Genomic DNA, 23,217 nt, shown 5'->3' on the forward strand with positions numbered 1-23,217 from the left:
TAGCTGGGACTACAGGCGCCCGCCACCGCGCCCGGCTAGTTTTTTGTATTTTTTTTTAGTAGAGACGGGGTTTCACCGTGTTAGCCACGATGGTCTCGATCTCCTGACCTCGTGATCCGCCCGTCTCGGCCTCCCAAAGTGCTGGGATTACAGGCTTGAGCCACCGCGCCCGGCCATAAATCTATAATTCTAACAAAAGATAAAGACAAAAACAACCTTGTTTTCACGAGTTGATTTTTAAACTCCAAATTCCTTTATTCGAAGCAGCTATCTGCTAATATTACTGAATGACAAGTCTTTGGAAATGATAGTTAACCAAAAATGCAGAAAGAATCACAGCAACTAATGATAATGAAGGGGAAAATGTAGAAAATAAAATGTTTAGCCACACGTTGGGGTTACAGCATCCAGGCCACCACTGACATCTCAGCAGGGCTATGCCGCCACTTTGTATTAAACGTCTACTCCTCTGAGAATGCCCTCACTAAATTAAGTGCAAAGTAAGGCATCCCACCCCAGACAGAGGGATCCACATCCTTTAATCATGATGCAGGCCACTGCAATAGGGAGATGGATGCAGGACGCAGCCGGGGTGGGGCGCCCAAGCGACACACTTAGACGGTGATCTGTTGGTTTTCTCTGAAAAACGGTCTCTGGTGTGAGGCACAAATATCTGGAAACATCCGGAAGACCTGGTCTGGCGGCGGCTCCTCGGGGGCCTGCATCACGGAGCCGGCTCCACAGCTCTTCCCAGCCTCTTCTGCCAGCTGCCGGACATAGAGCTGCTCAATCTAGATGGGAGGTACAGAAAGTCAGAGGTGGAGGCGGAGGCTCCAAAGGGGATGCGCACTGTCTTTGACCCTAGCCAGGTCCTCTGATGACCCCAGTGCCACATGAGTCCCAAGTGAATGAGCCAGAATGCCAAGAAAGGGTAAGCAGTACTCCTGCCAACACTGTTCCATACTCCCCAGTACTGTCCCAGCTGGGACAGCCAGCACCCGGAATCCCACCATTAAAGATTAATTCCTTTGACCACATGAAATAAGGGCTGACAGTGCCCTAATCTGTCACTTAGACCTTCAGGCAACTGAACAGGTAGAATCTTTCTGGATAAGAGGCTTAGATTTAAAAAACAAAAAAGAAAAGCAGAAAACACACACACACACACACACACAGATTATGCGCCTCCCAGACACCAGAAGATGGCTCGGAAATGGCAAGAATCTGTTTCCCCCATATTGAAGGTCTTGCCCAGGCCTGCCTCCTACACAGGTGGAAATTCCGTCCTTGTGACCTCTTCTCCAGCCCAAAACTTGATCCTTACATGAGGGGGCCAGGAGACCTGAATGCAGGGCTCAAAGGTGCCCATAAGGCCGGGAAGCGGTGGCTCATGCCTGTAATCCCAGCACTTTGGGAGGCCGAGGCAGGCGGATCACGAGGTCGAGACCATCCCGGCCAACTTGGTGAAACCCCATCTCAACTAAAAATACAAAAAATTAGCTGAGCATGGTGGCACGGGTCTGTAGTTCCAGCAACTCGGGAGGCTGAGGCAGGAGAATCGCTTGAACCCGGGAGGTGGAGGTTGCAGTGAGCCAAGGTCATGCCATTGCACTCCAGCTTGGGCAACAGAGCAAGACTCCATCTTGGAAAAAAAAAAAAAAAACCTGCCCACACTTACCTGCACGAGAATGAGTTTGGAGCGCAAGGGGGCCATATCCGGAAACTCTTCCCCAAAGCACAGCACCACCCTGCCGTCAGGAAGCCGGCCCTGGCTGTTATAAAACTGCTGCAGCTCTGGAATGACACGCGCGGAGGGTGTTGGCAAGCAAGGCCGAGATGACCTCCAACTCCCGCAGCAGCAGGGCTGGGGGATCAGGAGGCCCAGGGCTTAGCAGGGGCTGGGGGATCAGGAGATTCGGGGCTTAGCAGGGGTACTGCAGCAGGTAGGCCAGGGCACCATGGGATCTCAAACTGGTGGCCCTTGGGCCAAATTCCAAGCAAGGAGCTGTTGGTTTGGCCATTCCAGGTTGTTGCCGGGATTTTAAGGCCTGAGTTGAACGCCTCTCCATGGGCACAGCTGCTCAATGCTCCCTCTTATCTCTCGAGAATTCGTGCATTGCTCTTACCTGCCTGGCCCCTGGAGGCAACTGAGTTTGCAACCACCACCTGATGACACCAGGGAGGGCTGCGGCCCTCACCCGATTCTCTGACAGCCAAGTGAAAGGGTCTCAAAGTGGGGCCAGTGGACCAGCAGCAGTTGCCTTCCCTGGGAGTTCATTAGAAATGCAGACTCTTGGGCCCTGCCTCAGACCCATGGAGTCAGAGGATGTGAGGCAGCCCCAGGAATCTACGTGGCAGGACGCCCCTCCATGCCGTGCCGCGCCGTGCTGCCTGCTCAGGGGTGATAACCCCGGCCTCACACCCCCTCATTAGAGGGATTCCTCAGGGCTTATGCACCTGAGCCCACACACGCCACCACACCTGCCCTTCCAGGCCCCTCCTCTGGGAGTTCTCAGGCCAGTGGCAGCTGAGACCTGACATTAGCTCGGGCTGCTGCAGAGAGAGGAGCAGAGAGCATGGGGACATGGAGAAGGGAGCCGCCATCCTAGCCCTCCAGGAGACACCCAGGCTGGGATCCTACACATCCTCCTCACAGAATAATGAAAGCTGATGGGCAGCACTTAGTGCATGCAGCTGCCATCCTGAGCACTTAGTGTGCGGAAACACAGCGTATCTCATGACCTGCACACAGGTCCCCAGAGACCTTACTAAGACACTGTTTCGGATCCTGTGGTTGGAGCAGGGCCTCAGACTCTGCATCTCTAGCCAGTGCCCAGGGTCTGTCCACAGAACATACTCCAAAGAACATGAGGTTAAGTTCCTTTACCCTCCCGACAATCCCCTGAGGAGGGTACTGATTCTGCACCCCCACTGTACACACGGGGAAGTTGAAGCATAGAGAAGCACCCCAGGATCGCTCAGTGGGAGAGGACAGAGTGCCATTCAAAGAAGCCCCTCCTTGCCACACCATGCCCCTCGCTCCTCCACATCCCTCTGTGAGACCACAGGGCCACCCTGAGCTGCAAATGGCACATGGATAGGAGGCGTGATCTCTAAGACATGGGGGCAGCAAGGTGACGACGGTACAGACCTCGGAAGAACTGGCTGGTGTCGAAGACCTGGACCACCTCATCGCGCTCTAGCTTGTTGGGCCTGCCCTTGCACACCACGGCGTTGCCGCTGCAGAACACGCGGCCCTGGCACAGCCGCTTGACGAACACGCCCTGCCGGCTGCTGTGCAGCAGCACCCCGCGCTCCAGGTGCCCGAACAGCTTCCGCGTCACCTGCCTCTGTCGCTCGCTGGGGATGGCGTCGGCCGGTGGGAAGCGCACCAGCTCCAGGCCCTCGGGCCCATACAGCTTGGTGCCAGGTAGCCCAGGCTGGCTCAGGGACAGGCGGCAGCCCTCGGGGCAGGTGGTGGTGGCCTGGCCCACCAGCTTGCCCCCATAGTAGAAGCTGATCACCATCTGGGAGAACGCTGTGGACGAGAGGGACACGATGAGGGTGCTGCGGGGAGACACACAGGGTCCCTCCTGCCCAAGTGCACAGTCTGTCTCAAACCCACATGGGTAACTCTTTGTGTTTCTTGAACCACTTTGATAATTCTGGGAAAATCCGTGTACTGCTTGTAGAAGTAATGTTTTTATACGCATGAACAAATATACAGAATGACTAAGGAAACCAATGACAGAAACTATGAACTACAACAGTGTTCTCTGTTCTTCTTCATTGACTCTTTAAATACAACGTCTAGAGAAGGTCTGGTAACTGTTGTAATTTACAAGTCAGGCAAACGGCAAACGATGTTTCCACAATTGTCATTTCTTATGATGATACTCTGTCTCAGAGGCACTGCTAAGGACACTGTGGTCTGCTTTCTACATTCATAACAAAAGGAAATGCTCAATTTAAACCTGAAGTTAAAGAAAATAAAGACATAATCTTTTTCTCAACAAATTCACAGTGCCCTTGGTATTTCCTGGATTTCAGATTAAGAATCTCTGCAAAACCCTCATCCAAATCTGTTCTCAGGAAAGAGTCTGAAAAACACTCCAACTAAAGTAGGGGTTCCCCAAATGTGGCACACACAGAATAATGGGGGAGGGGTGATACATGTAATCACAAGATTATTCCATCTTCAATACTCCCCCAACCTCTGATTACGATTACCTCAAAAAGCAAGCCTCAGTTTGGTGCTGATAGCTCTCTAACACTTAACACCTGTCAACCTCCCCTTTTGAATAACGGCACTGAACTTAGGGCTCCAAATTCAGGGCATTGTCGGACGTCAAGACAAATTCAATGAAAGCCAAATACAATCTTAGTCAATTCTAGCCAGACAGTGTCACCTACTTATACCAGGTGGCACAGGCCTTCCTTTACAGGCAATGATAGTGGGTTCTCACTTAAAATAAGCTTTAAAAATTCAAACTTGAGGAAAAACATGATGTTAATAACAGTCCAGGCTGTGAAAACCAGTTGTGACAGTGGACCTCAAGTGACCAAAGTTTGGAAAACACTAAACTAAGGTAGGAATGCAGATAACATGTAAATGCAGGGAGGTATCTGCATTTTAATCGCCTTAAACCAAAAGAATTACATACGCTAGCAATGAGCTTAGTGAGTTCGGAGCTCCTTCTAAGTACCCCAGACCAGTTCAAGGCTGCCTTGTGGAGCCACACAAATTGTGAGGTGCCCAACTCCATGGCACCCCCTAGAGTTGTGCAAGGCACCACATCTGGGGAGGCCTTGAGGCCATCTGTGGTCCCTGCAGACACTGCTGGGCACTCAGAACTCCTTGGACCCTCCCACTGGGCTCTGCTCCCTGCCTTATTATTTGACAACCCACCATTCACGGGCTCCATTTCCAGCCATGCTGGAGTTACACAGGTTCTAGAATCACGCAGGGTAGGAAGCCAGAGCTGCAGGCGCTCTGGTCCACCTCATTGATTTGACACTTGAGGAAACCGAAGCCTAGAGAGGGTCACCCAGAAGGAAATGGCAGCACTGGTCTCGCTCTTCCCTGCTCACCATCCTCCCTGCTGGCCTCACTCTTCCCTGCTCACCATCCTCCCCGCTGGCCTCGCTCCTCCTCACTCAACATCTTCCCCACTGGCCTCGCTCCTCCTCACTCACCATCTTCCCCACTGGCCTCGCTCTTCCCTGCTCACCATCTTCCCCCCACGCCAAGTCTGCAACTTCTGCGCTGCCTGCTGACTCCACACACTCCCCTTCCTTCACCCTGAAGCAACTTTCGAACTTTGTTCCAAAGGAATGAAACGCTTCAGGCAACTCCGTCACCCCTTTGGCCCTTTGCCCTGTCATTTCCGGGGCCTTATCTTGGTACCAGCACCTCTCAGTCATGTGAACAGAACAGCTAAGTGCTTCAGAGACACCTGTGCAGGAGTGTCTTAGTGACCACACACCACAGAACGTCTTATGCTGAGAGAAGGTTCCAGCTATTAGGCTTGCACCTGACAGGTGAGAAGCCACTCACCAAGGGCTGCCCAGGTGGGGCAGGTGAGCCTTCTGCAACACTAAGGGCCCCACTGCAACCCAGCCCTGCCCTTGCAACCCACAAGAGCAGCCGTGCTGGGGAACGGCCTGACCACAGAGGCAGCAACAAAGATGCCCACAGTGCAGACCCTGCAGCCCACCTGCCTGACGTGCGGTCCCAGCGCAGCCGCTGCCCAGCTGGATGACCTCGGGCAAGCCGCTTCCCCGCTCTGCCTCAGGTTTTCATCAGCAAAGTAGATAAAACAGCATCCACCTCACTGGGCTGCTGTGAGGATTATCGGAGCTTGTATTTGTGCTTGGCACAGGTAAGCACCAGTTAAAGAAACTGGGTAACAGGACAAATGCTTATCTACGCAGACAAGACTCCTGAAGTTATAAATCATAGCCTACGGTCTACACAGCACCCACCAGGTGCTGTGTCCAGGGCACGGGACCTACCACCACACTTAACCCTGAAAGGTAGATTATTAATGATTATACCCATTTTCCAGGTGAGGAAACTGAGGCATGGATTTACACAGAGGTGGGGGTGGGGCTGGACAGAGGTACAAAGCTCACAGCTTCTAGAAGGACGTTTAGGATGCTCTGTGCATGAGGCAGTGGCTGTGACTCTGCTGGACTAATTCAAGGACATGCTCTCCCCAAATTGTGTCTCTGCATCTTGCTGAGACGACTCAGTTCTGTGCCTGGCTACTCCACAGCCCCCGGAAAGCATCGGTCAGCAGACTCCCAGGTCACAGCCCGGTGGCTGGTGAGCCCAGAGTCAGACCCATGACCCAGGGCCTCCCAGAACTGAGCTCCTGTGGCAGCTGCCAGGCACAAGGAGGCCTCAAGAACAGGCTCTAGTCAGAGGCCTGCGTGACCTGGAGGAGACCCTGAACTCTCAGTCTCAGTCTCCTCATCTGTGAAGCTGGAGTGAAAACAACCCCCAGCTCAAAGGGCTGCTGGGAAACAGACAAGAACTTCATGGACAGGGCATTGTCATCTCGGTAGTTTTCTTGCCTGGGTGAGAACCAACCTCCACAACCCAAAAAACTGTCCCATGCAGACCTCGGCCAGCATGCTCCTATCCCGGCCCCATTTCCTCCTCTGCCCAGAGGCCCAGCCCTAACGTCTGTGGCCCATCTGATGAGACCAGCTGCTGGCCTCCCACAGAACCAGCCAATGCTGGAAGATGCCCCGGCTTCCCTGTTCAGAAGATGCTGTCACCATGCCTGAGTGTCAGTTCCAGGGGCAGCTGGCAGAAGTGCAGCCAGGGTCCTTAGCTGCTGAGACTACACACAAAGGCCACCTCTGCCCACTGCAGGTGGGTGTGGGGACGGGACAGCTGTGGGGAGGCCCCCACTCTGTAGCACACAAAGCTACGTGACCAGGGCTCCTGAGCCCGTGAAATAGGAACAGCCGCACCCACCTAGAGGTGGCAGGCACGGGAGCCTGAGATAAGGCTCTGAGAGGCTCCATCACTCCACCTGCGCCCCCCAAAGAGGGGCAGCACTGGCATGGATGCTGGCCTGTCCCTCACTCTCTCTCCTGCAGTTACAGCCTCAAAGAGCACTCTGTCTACTTGCTGTTTCAATCCAAGAAAAGGCTCAAAAGAGGCCACTCGCCTGCTCCTGACCAAATGGTGAGGAGGAGAAATCGGGGCCTCGACTTCCACACCAGGTCCTGCTCATCCACAGAACCCCGCAACCCTGCTTGGGTCATCTGGGCTTTGTCTTCAAACAGTGCCCGTGCCCCGCTCAGCCCGGACCACCCCGTACCTGAATGGTGCGCGTCGTAGGCGGTGTACCCCGTCACCAGCGACACGCCTGCGGGAGAAACAGAGAAGCAAGCTCAGAGCCACCCAGGTGTGGTGCCCAGGGAGCTACCCCAATCGTTCCTTCTCCAAGTCCCTTAAAAGGCTGCACATGGCGGGCCAGAGGCCCCAGGGAGCACAGGCTTCCGCTGAATTCAGTGCTTTTCCCCACCAGAGCAGACAGCCATTGTTTCACAAATGTAGAAAACCAGAGTGGCAAGTCGAGGGGACTTCCTCTATGCTGTGGGATTTCTGATCATGTGTCAGTGTGACACTGTGGGGCCACATTTCCTTCCCACCTCAAGCACTTGCCCCCAGAATACCACTGGACTGCATACCCACCACCCAGGGCTTCTCTCTCGGGGAGAGCCTGGGGGTGCAAGCTAGCTTTCCAGAAGGTGTTCCTGCAGCACAGACAGAGGCGCCTTTCCAGGGGCCTCTCAATCAACACCCACGGCCTGGCAACTTTCAAGGCCTCCAGGGCCAGCTGCCACCTCCCAGACTCCCACAAGGGATGTGAGGCTGTGGGGAAGACGCTGAGGGAGGAAGCAACCACATTCACGGGCTGCAGAAGCCTGGGCCTGGGGGGCGGGGGCATTTCAAGCAGCTAGGGGCTCGGAGTGGCTCATCAAAAGAGCATCAAAGGATGAAAGCCTCATTTAACCCTTGTGACTCCATGGCGCAAGTCCTGGTTTCTCCGTTTTATGGATGAATAAACTAAGGCTCAAGATCTGCAACTTCCCAGCGTGGGATTCAAATCCAGGGCTCTGAGCAAACTTCCTATTCCTGGTCTGAGTTCTCCTCTCCTCCAAATGCCCTGGGCTATCTTTGGTTCTGAGGGGTCCTTAATGTCCTAACAGACTGTCCGACTAAGGGAGCGCCCAGGGAGGGGCGTCAGTGTGGCCAAGAGCTGCATCTCCCCTCTAGCCTTACACAAGTTCACTAGACCCTCCCCGCTGGACTTTCCGAGGAGCGTGGGGAGAGCTGGCATGGACATCACTTAAGGAAAAAGCAGCTTGTGCCCTCCTGAGAAGCAGCGGAGAGCAGGGCCAAAGGCACAGCTGGGCTCTGCCCTCATGGTGGGAAACCAGGGCCATGCTTCTTTACCTCTCAGGGCTCAGCTACCTTCAATGACACATGGATCATGACAGCAACAACCACCCCCACTCCGTCCCTGGCTGGGGGAATGCCGTAAACCCCTTCAGGCCATGCCTGGTGACAATTCTGGGCCACCCACCCTCACCTGTGCTGGGCTGCTGCGCCCACCAGTCTGGAAGGAGCTGACTCCGACAGGCCTCCGGCGGGGAAGGGCTCCTTTTGATCATCCCCATGTAATCGTCCACAGAAGGCTGCACAGTCAGGGGAGGGAGAGGAGGGCAGCTCAGTCACTGATCTCCCACCTGGGGCTCCAGTGTTTGTAAAAATGAACAGTTCATGTGTAACTAAAACCATATTGTCACCTTTATCTCAGGACACAAAAGTCAAGCTTCACTTTGCAACCTGAAAGGCCCTAGGCCTTAAATCTACCGGGCTTAGCATTCAAACCATGTGGCCAAATTACTAGGATCTCTGGGGGCCGCTAATAAGTTTCTTGGTCCTTTCCAGGACCTGCCTGTTGCAGACCCAGCGTTCCACGTTATCCAACTGCCCCCAAAGCCCTGGACACACAGACAAGCTCTGAGACACCAATGAACGGTGATGCTGGCCAAAGGCTGCCATGCTTTCAAGAATCTCACTCAATGAGCCACACGCAGATGTTTAATCTCTGGCCCATTCCTTAAAGGAGGCTGATAAATCCAATTATGAAATGTTTTGAAATTGCTTTTCTTGTGACCCCGGTGTAGCAATCCAATTATCTCACTCTCTCGGCTGAGTCAGCAGAAAAGCCTTCTACAGAAAACAGGACATTGATGGAGGCCACGAAGCCAAGAATTCACTCAGTCGGCTGCCAAAGACCACCCAGACACTTGGCAGCTGCCTCTGCAGAAGAGCATGGCCGTTCGGGTAGGTGACATTCTGTTATCTTCATTCTCTGACAGCCTAGCTACTCTTAAGGATTCCATTATTGCTATGTTATTAAGAAGAAGAATTTAGACAGTACTCACACCACCTTTTGGAAAGGCTGCGTGAAGTTTAGTTATGCAAATGTCCAGCTTGTAATACCCATAAAAAGCATAGTTAAGAGGCCAAAGACAGAAGAAAAGGGCATCCCAATAGCTGAAACGGGCATACAAAAGCCATGTGTTCTTGCCTAAGGAGGCCCCGATTACCCTCTCCCTTGTAGCCTATGAGGAGTTTATGTGCAATTTGAACATGCTTGGTTATCCAGTTTTCTAATTCGTTAAGGAATAAAACCTGCACATTAAAAAGGAAGCAATCAAATAGGCATGAGAGCTGGTACAACACACCACGCCACCATGACAAGCACAGGCAGCAAGGAAAGTTTACATTTTGTTCTCTGCAGCCTGCTAGGAAGGCAAGGGAATTCACGATGCCATTTAAAAGACTGCTGTCCAAAATGTTCAAAATGTTTGAACAGTTTGGAGCTGGAAAGAACTTCACTAACACATAACAGGCAGCTCAGGCCTAGCCCTAGGGATGAAGGAGGGACTGACCTGTCGGCAGAGGCCAACCTGGGGAGGGGGCACCGAGCCAGTCCCGTTCCAGCTCTGCACAGGTGGAGATGCCACTTCCTAAGAGAGCCCGAGGCTCTGGCTGCCTTCATCCAGCAAGAACGGTGCCCGTCCCTGACAGATGACATGAGACTCGCCCTGGCAGGGCCAGACCCCTGAAACGCTGCCTCTGCTTACCTCCTTGATCAGCTCGTCGATTTCAGAGCGAGCGCACTCCATCTCTGTGACTTCATTCACGCAGCCAGCAGTTGCCACGCCTAGTTTGCCTATAGAAAACCAGACAAACACCATGACACATGGCACGGAGGCATCACAGCCTTCGCTGAAGCCATGATCCACTCTGAAAATGCTGAGTTTAAGGAAACGTTAAGTTAGTGAGTGTCTTCATTGGTTTGGGAAAGACGCAGAATTTTTTTCCCATGCTTCAGTCATCTGATCAGCAAAGTCAAAAGAGAGAAGTTGGTGGCGGTGGTGGTGGTTGTTTCTGCTAACACTTTTAAAGGATAAAGACAGCATTTTGGTCTCTTTCTTCTATTTTCTGAAGTCCAAAAGGAATATGTATCAGATATACTTTACAGCAAGCATTCGCTAACCTAAGAAGGTTACATTTATAAGCCAGGGCATTTGAAAACACTCAAAGATTTCCTGGCAAAATGTGTTGGCAGGTTGGGGTCTTTTTTGTATTGCCAGTTGGCAGGAAATCTCTTTATGGCCTTTCCAAATATACACATGTGCATCAGTGCACACAGCCATGCCCACACACGCACCGCAGCACCCTCACTGATGCCCAGTGGGCACCAGCCGTAATCACAAACCACCTAAAGGTGCACAGCGTCCACAGGAGCACGCTGGGCCAGCCTCTGCTCTTTCCTTTCTCATGCCGCTTCCTCAGTCGACAACTTACCTTACGAAGTTTATCAGTGTGAGACATATCACAACCAACAAACACAAAAATTCATTATTCCCAGTGACCTACAGAATTTACCCACTGTTTCCTCCTGGCTGAATTTGGATTCCATTTCGATAGATTGAAGAATTCACTGAGAAGCTACTGATGGGGAAGTAGGGAGCAGGTGGGGCGCCCACCATGGAGCCTGCAAACCACTGAAGTTCAGAGGAGAGTGGGCCCCTGTAGGCAATTATGCAAATGATACGTTGCTTCACCCCTGAGAACCTCCTGCTGCTTCTTTAACATCACTATCAGGTGATGCTGGCCACACCCCATGCTATAAACAAGTTGGGGTCGCCTGCCGGTTCAAGCCGCCTGCCGGTTCAAGCCCCAAGACTCATCTTGGGGGTGGGAGTGGGGGCGGGAGTGGGGGCCAAAAGAAACTTCTCTATTCCTTCAAATCACAATTTACTCTTTGGTGACAAAAAAAAAAATTGCCCAAAACTGGGAAATGAGGCAAAAAGATGACTGGTTAGCCTTTCAGGGCCACCCCGGACTATTATGTAGAGATTTCCTCCTGGAGGCACCCGATTCTCCAAGGGAAGGTCAGTTTGTTGGCCTTACTATTTAGTATTGATCAGGGTTCAGGCTCAGTAGAGTTAGGTGTTAACTATGGATGATTAGGCTACAAACGCCCCAAACCGCAGTTGTACTGTCCGGGTCGGGCATCAGGTTTGGCTCAGCTTTCTCGTTCATGGGCCACATTCACCAGCGCCTCGGGTTCTCTGTCCACCGTCTTTACCACCATGCTGCCTCCCTCATAACGATTAAACAACTCTCTGACACAGATTCGCTATGTATTTGTTTGAGTCACAATTTTAACTTTTAAAAAAATTCTAAGTCAACACCCCCACAGTGGGAAGAGTCAAAATGTCAAACTTCTGCACAGCCCCAAGAAGTTTTGGGGGTTTCTATTTCTTACAGGCATTCATGGACTACTCAGAAGCTTAAAAGGAGAAAGTCAGAGTGGGTTATTCTAAAAGCCCCATTAAGTGGCTCAGAAAATCAGTGTGTTAAAAGCATGTTGTAAACCAGTGCTGGTAATTAGGTTTTATCTCATAAATCAGCTACAGTTCACAGCAGCGGCACAGCACAGGGCTTTGAGAAGGATTCTGAGGCCAGATCCCAGCTCAGCACTTTGGGACTGATTTTAGTGATGTAGGACCAGGGTGCGGCATGTTTTTGCTGTCCTGCTTTAATCTGTCACAAATGTTTTCTTGGGATTTGAGAGCTGGAAGAAATCTCGGGAATGATCACATCCCAGAGTTCCCAAATAATGATCAGGATCTAATAACACATTGAGGCATATCCCATCTCCAACAATGAAGCCCATGGCACCATCTTTGACGACTTCATCTGACAGCCTTACTCCCAACCCTCATGATCCAGTCCTTCTGCGGCCACCATATTTTCCCCCAGCCTCCTGTGCAAGCTGCTGGAAAATGAAAGGATTCCTCATCAGAAACTGCTGGAGGATGCTTATTCCTGTCCAGGGGGGCCCTACACATGTCTGTGGTCTGGCAGCAAGTGGGACACAGGCTGGGCTGCACCCAGTCTCCTCTGCCCTTCCCTCCAAGGTCACTGGAAAGAGATCTCAATCTCTGCTTATGCAAAGGAGAGAACTACTTTGTTTAACTGAAACCATGTGCCCCAGACCCTGTGTCTACCCCAGACCCAAGCTCTGTGGTGAAGGCTGCAGGCCAGGGCAGCTTCCGGAAGGTTTCATACCCATAGAGGATAGTTACATTTTTGCTCTTCCTCAGGAACAATTCGGTAAACTTTGTATGGCTCAGAAATGTCCAGCTGGGACCGGTCCGTCACTTCCTCAAAATCTGGGCTCTTATTCAAAGCACAGCGTAACCTCGTCTTCCAAGTGGCTGGTTCAGCTTTGTCCCCTTCTTTAAACTTCCCTTTAAAAACTGCCCAGGCCTGAAGAAAGAAACAGAAGCACATTAAATTCACGGCCGACTCCAATCACAAATATCTGTCACCATGACCAGGACCCCACACATCCTTCCCTTCCCACAAGTCTTTGTTGGCCATCAACTCTCATTCAATTTCAGGACCCAAGGCGACTCCAATCAGATGTCTGGAGACCAGATGTGAAAAGACCCAAGCCAGGGAGGGGGTCCTCCAGGTTCACACAGCTGAGTCAGAAGTCAAACCCAGGCCGAAGGCTCCTCCAACCCTGGAGTGTGCCTTTTAGCCAAGCCCTTCCCTGGCTGAAGAGCTGGAGACACCTGAGGTTTACACAGCACAAAGAGGAAGCTGCATATGGTTTCACCAGAGCGTTCAAAACAAAGAACAACTTGTTGCTTTTTCGGATCAACCCCTAAAATTTAGCATGAAAAGAGAACATTTGCAAAAAGTCAAAATGGTCATCCATCGCCCTGTTACTTTTAATAGAAATTTTGTTTTGCATTTTTGCATTTATTCTAGACTTTTCCCCCCAGGTGCTGTTTAAAATGTAATGAAGTATTTTCCCTTCATTGTGTGTGTTTTTTTAACAGATCTGTTTTCTGACTTCTCCAAGCCTTAGGATCTGAACTAGGACCAGAAATTCAAAGCGGATATCTTAAAGTCATAATGTAGAATGGTGAATGGACAGGTGAATGGACAGATTTTAAGATTGCAAAACGGGACTAGGAGGAAACCACAGTCAGATGAGAATTATCTTCGGTTCCAGGAAAAATCAGACAGTGTCCTCCAGCCTAACATGATAGGAGATCTGTAGGGAATTCCCAATCCCATTCAGGAAAATGCAATTCCAAGAGGTAAGTAACTTTCGCACGGTCACCCAGTCTGAGATTAAATGCCAGCTGTACCCACTTCCAACCCAACAGTTTCTCCACCACTGCAAGTGTTCTCAGGTCCTGGGAAGCTTGTGAAAAATACAGATTCCTGGGCCTTGCCCCTCAAGATTCTCACTGGGGAAGTGGGGTTGGGTCTAGGTGGCAATCTTTTTTTATTTATTTTTATTTATTTATTTATTATGTATTGAGACGGAGTCTCACTCTGTCACCAGTCTGCAATGCAGTGGCGCAATCTCAGCTCACTGCAACCTCCACCTCCCAGGTTCAAGCGAATTCTCCTGCCTCAGCCTCCCAAGTAGCTGGGACTACAGGTGCGCACCACCATGCCCAGCTAATTTCTGTATTTTTAGTAGAGACGAGGTTTCACCATGTTGGCCAGGATGGTCTTGATCTCTTGACCTCCCAGAGTGCTGGGATTACAGGCATGAGCCACCGCACCCAGCCCAGGTAGCTGTCTTTAGCCAGTATCCCAGGGATTCGGATTTAGCTACCCAAGAGACCACACTTCCAGAAACTCCATCATGCCCCCATGAGTCACAACTCCTTTAAAACAGCCCAGACTGTTTTTCCTCTCAAAAAAGACAAGAATGCTTACTGCTCAAGGCCAATGCTGTCTACTCTGTTGATGCAAAATGTTGCACCTCTACCTAGGGTAAAGAAACTGGAAGAACATTCCTATTAGTGAGCATAAGTGGTAGTTTCCTTATGTGACATTGATGTAAAACTCCCCGCTAAAAATATTTCTTAAAGTACACAGTCTTTAATGTTCTCCTTCATTAACTGCTTCACTGACCAGGCATTATTTTGGGTTTTGTTGCTGTTGTTTATTTTTAAAGAAATAAAAGAGCAAACCATGTACTAAATGAACTGTAGTTTCCAATTTTTATTACCTTAAATCAGGGTTTCCCCACCGTGGCAAGCCTGACATGTCAGCTGGGACCCTTCTTTGTGGTGGGGTAGTCCTGTGGATTGTAGAATATTCAGTGGCATCCCTAGCCTTGACCCACCAGATGCCAACAGCACCCCTCTCCTAGCTGTGACAACCAAAAATGTCTCCAAACATGGCCAAGTGTTCCCTGGAGGGTAAATCATGATACCTCCCCCATCTGAGAACCACTGAGTTAACCCACATCCCAAATGGGCCTTGAAATGCACAGATTTCATGGCAACAGTGTGATCAGCTGGTACACATACACAGCTGCGGTGCCTGTAAGGCACTGCCATATTCACTCGTTCATGCCAAGCTCACACTCACCCCAAGAGCAAGGCCAGGCCACATCATCCATCGCAGCAGGGCCCATGGCCAGGAGGCATCCAGGACCACCATCGGGTATGTGGCTTGCAGCCTGCCCTGAACTCTGTGACACAGCAGGCACCTGGCCCTCTCCCAGCCTCTCTAGCCAGCATTAAAAGGTCAACTTAGCTTGATGATCTCTCAAGATCCTTCTTGAGCTAGAGCAAAAACTAGACATGAGAGTGATTTCAAGGCTCCCTGCAGCCAGCAACAGTCACTATGGCTCATTCAGCCTCCGCCATAACTTCTTCCTCCTGTTGACGCACAACTCAGGCTGACAGCGTTGAACTCAGACCAGGAGGTCTTCCTAATTTAATATGATTGTTTCATGTTGTATTTTTTTAATTAAATGTTATTTTTCCCTTCAAGGCCTGCTGAATTAGAAAAAACTGTGCTACTGAGTTTTAACTCATTCAGGCCTGTTACGATGCCTGATACAACCATGAATCATAACCTTCACTTAACTAGATCTTCCCCCTTCTCGTCATGTCAAGGAGGTGAAGTACTTTTTAAAAACTAAATGAGCTGATATCAGGGCCTCATCAGTGTACTCAGGGCTGGTACAAAATGAGCTCAATGTTTTTTCAATTTCTCGTCTGTGATCTATACCATGAGGGCGGCCTCAGGATGATGCCTGCAGACAATGAGGGATCTTGGGTAGCTAAATCCGAATCCCAGGGCCACTGGTATAAGTGGCCTCTTTTACCACTCACTTATTATGGAAGAAACCAAACTCATAAGTTTCTTTCTTAACTCCTAAATTGTTGAAAGGTTTTCTTTGAACAGTTGAAAGAAACAAGAGTCTACATAACCGAAAAATCCCTAAGATGGCTCTATCTGACCGAGGTTGACTTCATCCAACAGCCAAAGACCTATCCGGCCAATGTCACAGAGACAGGCCTCTCAGAGGACGAATGGGAACAAGCATAGCTCAGGGAAGCACCTGATGGGCTCTTGTTGGTGTCATGTCTCCAGTGGCACTGGTGGCCCTCCCGACGGCCTCCCTGCTCCAGTGGGCACCCGCGTCTCCCTCCTGGCCCCATTCCTGCTGAGATTGTAGACTCATTTCAGATTGCCACATCAGGCGACTGCGTAACCAACGGAAACATTGGGAATCTTGCACATTTTTCTCAACACTGTTGAAACGGCCATGAAGAACATTGCATAAGATGTATAAATCTGGGGCTTTATTTCATTACCCCCCGAGCACAAGTTGAAGCAGGGAATGGGGTGAAGGGAGAAGCTTAGTCTCTGTCAGCAAGCCACATGTCAGGGCTACACAGCCTAGTCCAGCACCCTGTGCCATGTCTTAAAGATGTTTTACTGATGTCCAACCTGCAACTGTGCCCTCAACACCCAACACCTCTGGTTAAGTCTGTTGATCCTGGCAGTGGCCAGCTCTTATCAGGGTTCTCAATGGGGAGGGGAAGACTCTGGCCCTCAGGAGACATTTGGCAATGTACAAGACATTTTTTATTGTGACAGTAGGGGAGGGGATGCTACTGGCACCTGGTGGGTAGAGGCCAGGGATGCCACTAAACATCCCACAAGGCCTAGGGAACCCTTACAACAAAGAATTGCCCAGACCCAGGCATCAACAGTGGCAAGGCAGAGAAATTCCGGCTTTTGGGGTTATCTATAATGCAGAGTTCCCAATCGACTGGATGGGACTCTGATACTGTTTAAATCTGCAGTCCTTCCCAAGAGAAGGTCACCATGATGCCAAAGGCAAAAAAAAAAAAAAAAAAAAAAAAAAAAAAATCTGCAATCAAACAAGAGAGAAATCCGCAACAGCACTAAGGGTGAGGGAGCAGGCAATGGTATCACAAAACTCACTGGTGCTGAGGCTCCCTGACCTGGGGTCCTTGATCAGAAAGAATCTGGAGATGTGGGGGCACCAAGGGACCCCCTCGAAGGTGAGTGCAAAGCATTCCCTTGTCTCCATATTCCTTGGAGTGGTCAGTAATGGGCATCAGATTCTCAAGAAGACCAGCAACCTCAAATTGCAGATTTAACAGAATTACTGAAATGCACAGCCCCGCTGCAAACATCGGTCAGGCAAAGATGTGCAGGACCAAAATGCATCTTAAGCCGCCTTTGACCTATTTATGGTCCACTCTGGGGTTAAGGTGTGATCTTTTGTCATTTTTGTTCTCTGGTGTCAGGGGACAGTCATCTGTGGCTGAGAGTCCAGCACTGTCATGGGGTCCTACAGCCTTGACTCCCTCCACACCTTGTTTGTGGTCTCAGGTCTGATTCTGGCCCCCAACAACTCAGCCCCCTTTGCCCCTCTCTCACACCCACTCTCCTCTCCCCATCCCTGGCCCCCAAATGCAAGAGAGTAAGCCCACATGGCAATGGCTTATAAACTGGGCTATGACTCAGTCTACGTGTAGTGTCCACATTTGCAAACGTGGAAGTCTAGGCTGACCTTGACCTAGGGCTCCGAATCTCCCAGAGGTGAAACCTGGACATCTGGAGCCTTAGGGATGCCCACACAGCACTCTGATGACCCACAAGGAACTCAATAGCCCAGCTGGTCTGCAGAGCTGGGTTGCCCCAATTCCTGGTTCCTCTGTCTGAATCTAGGTGTAACGGCAAGAAATCTCTGTTGATCAGCTATTCTGGAGTTAGGACCAAGGGTTCACAGTTGGGCCATCTTGCATTTGAATGCTGGCTCCATCATACAAGAACTGTGAGACCTCAACAAGTCACTTCTCCTCTCAGCGCCTCTATAGAATGAGGGTGGGAACAGCATCTACCACACAGGATCGTGTGAGCAGAAAACAAGCCGTGGGCCAGGCCTGGCACAGAACAAACCCTCCATCACATCTCTCCACACATGGGGAACTCATTACTCTCAAGGGAGGTAAGACCATTTTTAGACATCTGCTGCAGGTTCACAACCCCCTACACAACCCAGCCCCCAAAGGAATGACAGATGGCATCTCACCCTCCTGAGCTGGCCCTACAATGCCAGGCAGAAGTATCAGCTTTGAAAGAACAAGGACTGAAACCTTCCCTGGTATATGCATCGCCTCTAACGGAAGCCCGCGGGAAAAGGTCTTAGTGTGAGGGTCTCCAAGAAGTCTTTTCTCCCACTTGGCTCATCAGGAAAAGGAAACGGCAGAAAAGGGAAGAAAAGAGGCTTCAATCCCCTCATCAGAATACAAGTGACTATAAAAGTGACTCTGTCACTCCAGAGACATGAAATCAGTTCATGTACATTTTTGAGACACATTCTGCACTCCTGAACCAATGTTTGCTTTTTAAAAAACTGGATTACTTTTTAAGTAAATGAGAAAGACGTCACTCAACATCTCCACCAGTCCATGAGGGAAAGGAGACGCTGTGCCCACAGAGAGGAAGCCAGCTGGGGTCTTTACCTTGAAAATGGAGGCATCCACTTCCTGATTATAATCTTGCTTGCCAGCGTGTTTCCAAGGGATCCGGAACATGCTCTTCTCGTCATTCTCCCAAATCAGTCCTGGATACATGCTACTGTCAATCTGCTCGATCAGCCACTGTCGAAGCCGCCGACCACCATTTCGGTCACACATCCTTGGAAAGACAGAAACACATTCTGCGATATTACGGATATTGTCTCATTCATCACAGCAACCCAAAAACTGCTAACAGGAAACACAGAGGTTTGCAGCAAAGGTGCTGGCTTGGGGGAAACCCACAGATTCAGGGACTCCGGGACACCTGCCATGAGAAGGCAATGCTGGCCTCCGTGACCTCACAGCCCTGAATGCAAACTGAAAGCTCCGTGGGAAACCTGCAGCCACCTGAAGCCACCAGCAGCCCCCTGCGGGCCCCTCCCACTGTGCTGGCTGTGCTCCTTCCAGCTTTCACTGGCCCTTTCCTTTCAGACAGATACAGCCACAGTGAACAGCTCCAGTTTTAGCACAAGACTGGAAGGGAAGGGGAAATCACTTTTACAGCACCGGGTTCCTTCACTGAGCAGCCCATTAGCCTAAGAACCGACTGGGTTACTGGATGCCCAGCTGGCCCCATATTCCCTGATAGAATACAGCGTCTGTGCCATCTGAGAAAGAGGAGGCCCTCAGGCTAGCCCGTCTAAACAGCTGTTCCTTCACAGTGATAAGAGCACGAGTTTAAGAATGAGACAGAACCGCAATCTCATTCAAGTCCTGCCACGGCTCAGCTGGGAGACCCTGGATCAGCATTTAATCTCAGGGCATCAGCTACCCAGTCCCAGATGAAACTCAGGAAAAACTACCAGTACTGGGTGTAGGGAGAACTCAGATGGTATACAGAACGCAACTGAGGCAGGGCCCGGACCTTACATGCCAGATGTCATTATTATTATCCAAACTTCCTGGGCAACTCCTATGACCAACTGAAAGACAGAGACAAGCATGAGGGAATAAACAGCAGCTACAGAACAGGGCAAAGTTCACTGGGTTCCTCTTCCAGAAGATGTCCCACTCTAGGGACCTAACCATCCCAGGGCACCCAAAGACATCCTTTGGAAGAACATTCTTACCCAAGTAGACAGCTTCCCCAACAGCACAGAGAAAGAGAGAGAGAACTAGCATGACCTATCGACTTAGAGCCAACATTTCCAAGAACAGTGCTGGAAATCCCCGAGACAGCTGGATAGACGCCCACCCAAAAAAAAATATATATATATAGCATTTTTATTCTTCTGATTAAAATGTGACCTCTTTGGGCAAACGAGTTTGAAACAATCAGCAATAACAAGACATAACGTCCCAAAATATGGTAGAGCCATGCTGGTCTAAAAAGCGAAATATCAATCAGAACCTTCACAAGAAGTACACATTCTGGAAACTCCAGCCACCCTGCAGGTGGCCATGAGATGGGAAACAGGGCCAGGTCCTAGGGAGGAGGAGGTGGGATTTCTTAAATTCTCCATCCAACAACCTCAGTTGGGCATTTATTGATTTAAAGGTGGTGAATTTAATTTTTTTTTCTTTAGAGACAGGGTCTTGCTCTGTCATCCAGGCAGGAGTGCAGTGGTGCTATCACAGCTTGCGGCAGCCTGGAACTCCTGGGTTTATGCGATTCTCCTGCTTCAGCCTCTTGAGTAGCTGGAACTACAGACATGTGCCACCACACCCAGATATATATTTTAGAAACAGGGTCTCGCTACGTTGCCCAGCCTGGTCTTGAACTCTTGGTCTCAAGTGATCCTCCCACCTCAGCCTCCCAAAGTGCTGCGATTACAGGTGTGAGCCACTGCGCCCACACAAATGAGACCTTGGTTTGAAAACTCAGAACTCTGGCAAAGACTTTTCTCTAACCAGACCTTGCGATGTCACTTGAGCCTCTCCCTGAGGCTTCCTCACCTGTAAGTTGAGAGGCTATATCTCAAGAGACCCAGAATTCTAAAGCAGGCCACGGTGTTTATCATAAAGAAGGGACAGACTTAGGGGAGGGTACCTGAGAAGAGAACTGGAACACCATGACCAAAGACCGCACCCCCCGCCGAAAGTTAGCAGCTCTTTCCCGGGGCAAGGTAGAAAAATTTCTCCTAGACTGAGGAATAAGCTGCATAGAGGTGGCCAGAACACAACAGAGGGGTTGGCATTTGAGAATTTCAACTAAATGAGACAGTTCCCCTGATTTCCTTGCTACAAGTTTCTTAAACTAGAATCCACAGTCCCTGAGCCTCCTGCAACCAAAAGCAAAATTTTGTTAGTACAGGCATTTTTCTAGAAAGAGGGTCAACCCTTTGTCATCAGGATTCCTAATGGATTCATAACATCTAAACTGTTGGGGACAACTGTCTTGGTGATTTACAGGAAAAAGAAATTAAAAGGAAAAAGAGAAGAGTGAGTCATAGCATCTGAAAGCTGGAAAATACTTTAGAAATCATCTAATCCAGCCCCCTCTTTACTTAACAGAGGAAAAACTGAGGCCCAGAGAGGCACGGCAAATACCAAGGCAATCAGCAGACTGTGTTGGAACCCATGCCGGCGCCCCAATCCCAGCAGCAGCTTATTTCGCACATGGTGCAGAGAAGAGCCATGGTTACATTACAAGATCTCTGCACATGTGCAGCCGCGTCTGAGTGTCCTTCGTGGTCTCCTCCAAGATTCTAAGTAACATCAAAAGCCTGAGATTCTATTACAATTATGATCCATAATGATTTATTAAACATTAACAAATTAATTCCACCAAATGCCCAGCCAGGAAAAATTAATAAGTCTAGTCACATGTTTATAACTTCCTCTTCTTGATTTTGAGGCAATCTATTGGCCAAGCCCTATCTGCAGCCCTATAAATGTACCCAGCAGTCAGGTTTTCCAGGCGAGATGTGATAAGAGGCTGCCCTGGGCCCACCTAATCCAAATTACAGGACACACCTGAGCAGGCAGCAGCAGAACCCACCCTCTCCCCTTCCTCGGAGGGTCCCAGGGCACTCGCTGTGGCCTGGCATACCCTCATCACTAGACCAGAAAGCACCAAAGGCATTTCTCTCTCTGGCACCAACCTTCCTTCAGTGACTGAATCACTCCCAAATCTTTTCATAGAGGAAGCTGCCATAACCCAAAAGGTCAAGCTTAGAACTGTCATTTTAACTACTAGCTCTTACCTTTGGTTTAAAAAAGAAAGTGGAGGGCCATTGGTTGGGGAGACTTCTTAAAATTCTGGAAAATTCATTCTCTAGTTTCCATTCGTAAAGCCTTTCACAGCTCTGGGTAAGTAACACATCTCACCTTAGGAAAGTCTGTCCTATGTATTGAGACTCATCTTACAAACAACGTTCTTTAAATAAATTTTTTCAAACAATGTTTTTGTGAGCTGTGGCCGGTATACAGACTCTCTTGCCAAGGACGACTGGGCTGTGATGCAAGAAAAGGACCTCAAGCCAGACTCAGAAATCTTAATTGACTGTCATTAAACAGAATTTTAGAACCAGTCTGTTCCCACCTTCACAAACTAACCCTCGATAACGACTGGTTATTGGGCAGTTCCAGAATTCTGACCCTTCAAGCATTATTCCACGTGGTAGAATTTCAGTGGAATGATAGAGCGAGTTTCAAGATTCGGGGTTGCTATTGCCCTTCATATGAGCTCTCCCAACGTTTTCCATGCAAACCAGATTTAAAGAAAAACGACATTTTAAAAAAGGCAACTATCTACCAATCTTTGGAAACAGGCAAACAATCATCAACGACTTGGGCATTCAGATTAGACTTAGGTGGCTGGAAAATAAGCAAAAAGCAGAGAGGGACACGGGCGGCCACTGAGCAGCGCCTGGGGACATTACGGTAGGTAGTTCCACCCCCACGCCCCGCCTGGCGTCGGGGACCCCGCGGGACCCGAACGCGCGGGACACGGGGGCCCTGCCCGCCCAGTGTGCCTACCTGCCGCCGCCCTGCCGCCGTCTCGCCGCCCGCGTTCCCACGCTTGCTGCCGCGCTCCAGGCGATGCGCCAGCGGGCGCGCGACTTTAAAAAGGGCAGTAGGGGGCGGGCCCGGTGCGCAGAGCGACGGCCACACCGACCAATGGCGTCATCTCGGCTCGAGCGGCCCGCCTTCTTTGAAGCGCTCGGCTTTCCGAGAAATCACTTTCCTCCCCCGGCGGCCGCGGCGGTGGGTCCGGGCCTCTTCTGGAGCCGCTGGCAGAGCCGCGCTCCTCACACCTGGGGTCCGGAGGCGGCGCTGCAGGGGGGCTTTCCCAGGAATTCGGGAGGCGCCGCGGAGCGATCTGGAGGCGTCCCCTGCCTCCCAGGCCGGCTCGGGCGGACAGCGAGCGAGCCCCTAGCAACGAGCCACTGTGCAGACCGTGTGCCCGCGGCCCATTAATCAGAATCCAGAACCAGAACCTAGCTGCCCCGCCAGTCTCCGCCTCCACGAGCGCTGGATGTTGGGCAGTGACTCCCGCCACGCATTATTCCACGGGGACGAGGACACGAAGGCCGTTTACAGACCGTCCCGGGTCGGCGGTGGCCTGCGCTGCCCAGGAGGGGCAGGTGAACCCCAGCTCCAAATGAGGCCACTGCCCGCTGAGACCGCGATTGAAACAGGAGCATCCAACGTGCTCGCCACTAGACGGTCCCCCTGGGGAAATTTTCATCATAAATCCTTTTCTCCAGAAAGCGTCGGCGTTAAGAAGAGGTCCCCGGTGGGACCAGCCGCTCCTGGGTGTGCACTGAC

General features: G+C 50.7%; 1 protein-coding gene across 2 annotated transcripts; it reads right to left on the reverse strand.

Annotated features, from left to right (window-relative positions):
* Positions 1 to 230: 230 nt before the first annotated feature.
* Positions 231 to 22,837, reverse strand: IRF8 (interferon regulatory factor 8). 2 transcript variants are annotated; one of them, XM_003917271.4, is made up of 9 exons: positions 22,426 to 22,837; positions 18,448 to 18,622; positions 12,700 to 12,883; positions 10,183 to 10,271; positions 8,616 to 8,721; positions 7,338 to 7,385; positions 3,152 to 3,538; positions 1,679 to 1,794; positions 231 to 791 (listed from the first exon to the last, which is right to left on the reverse strand). In XM_003917271.4, the coding sequence occupies exons 2-9, from the start codon at positions 18,619 to 18,621 to the stop codon at positions 615 to 617; spliced, it is 1,281 nt and encodes a 426-aa protein (XP_003917320.2). In that variant the 5' UTR covers position 18,622; positions 22,426 to 22,837; the 3' UTR covers positions 231 to 614. The 2 variants fall into 2 exon arrangements, with proteins under 2 accessions (XP_003917320.2, XP_021787940.2); XM_021932248.2 differs by lacking the exons at positions 7,338 to 7,385; positions 8,616 to 8,721; positions 10,183 to 10,271.
* Positions 22,838 to 23,217: the final 380 nt, after the last annotated feature.

The sequence above is a fragment of the Papio anubis genome, chromosome 18 (genome assembly GCF_008728515.1).
Source record: "Papio anubis isolate 15944 chromosome 18, Panubis1.0, whole genome shotgun sequence".
Taxonomy (NCBI): Eukaryota; Metazoa; Chordata; class Mammalia; order Primates; family Cercopithecidae; genus Papio; species Papio anubis.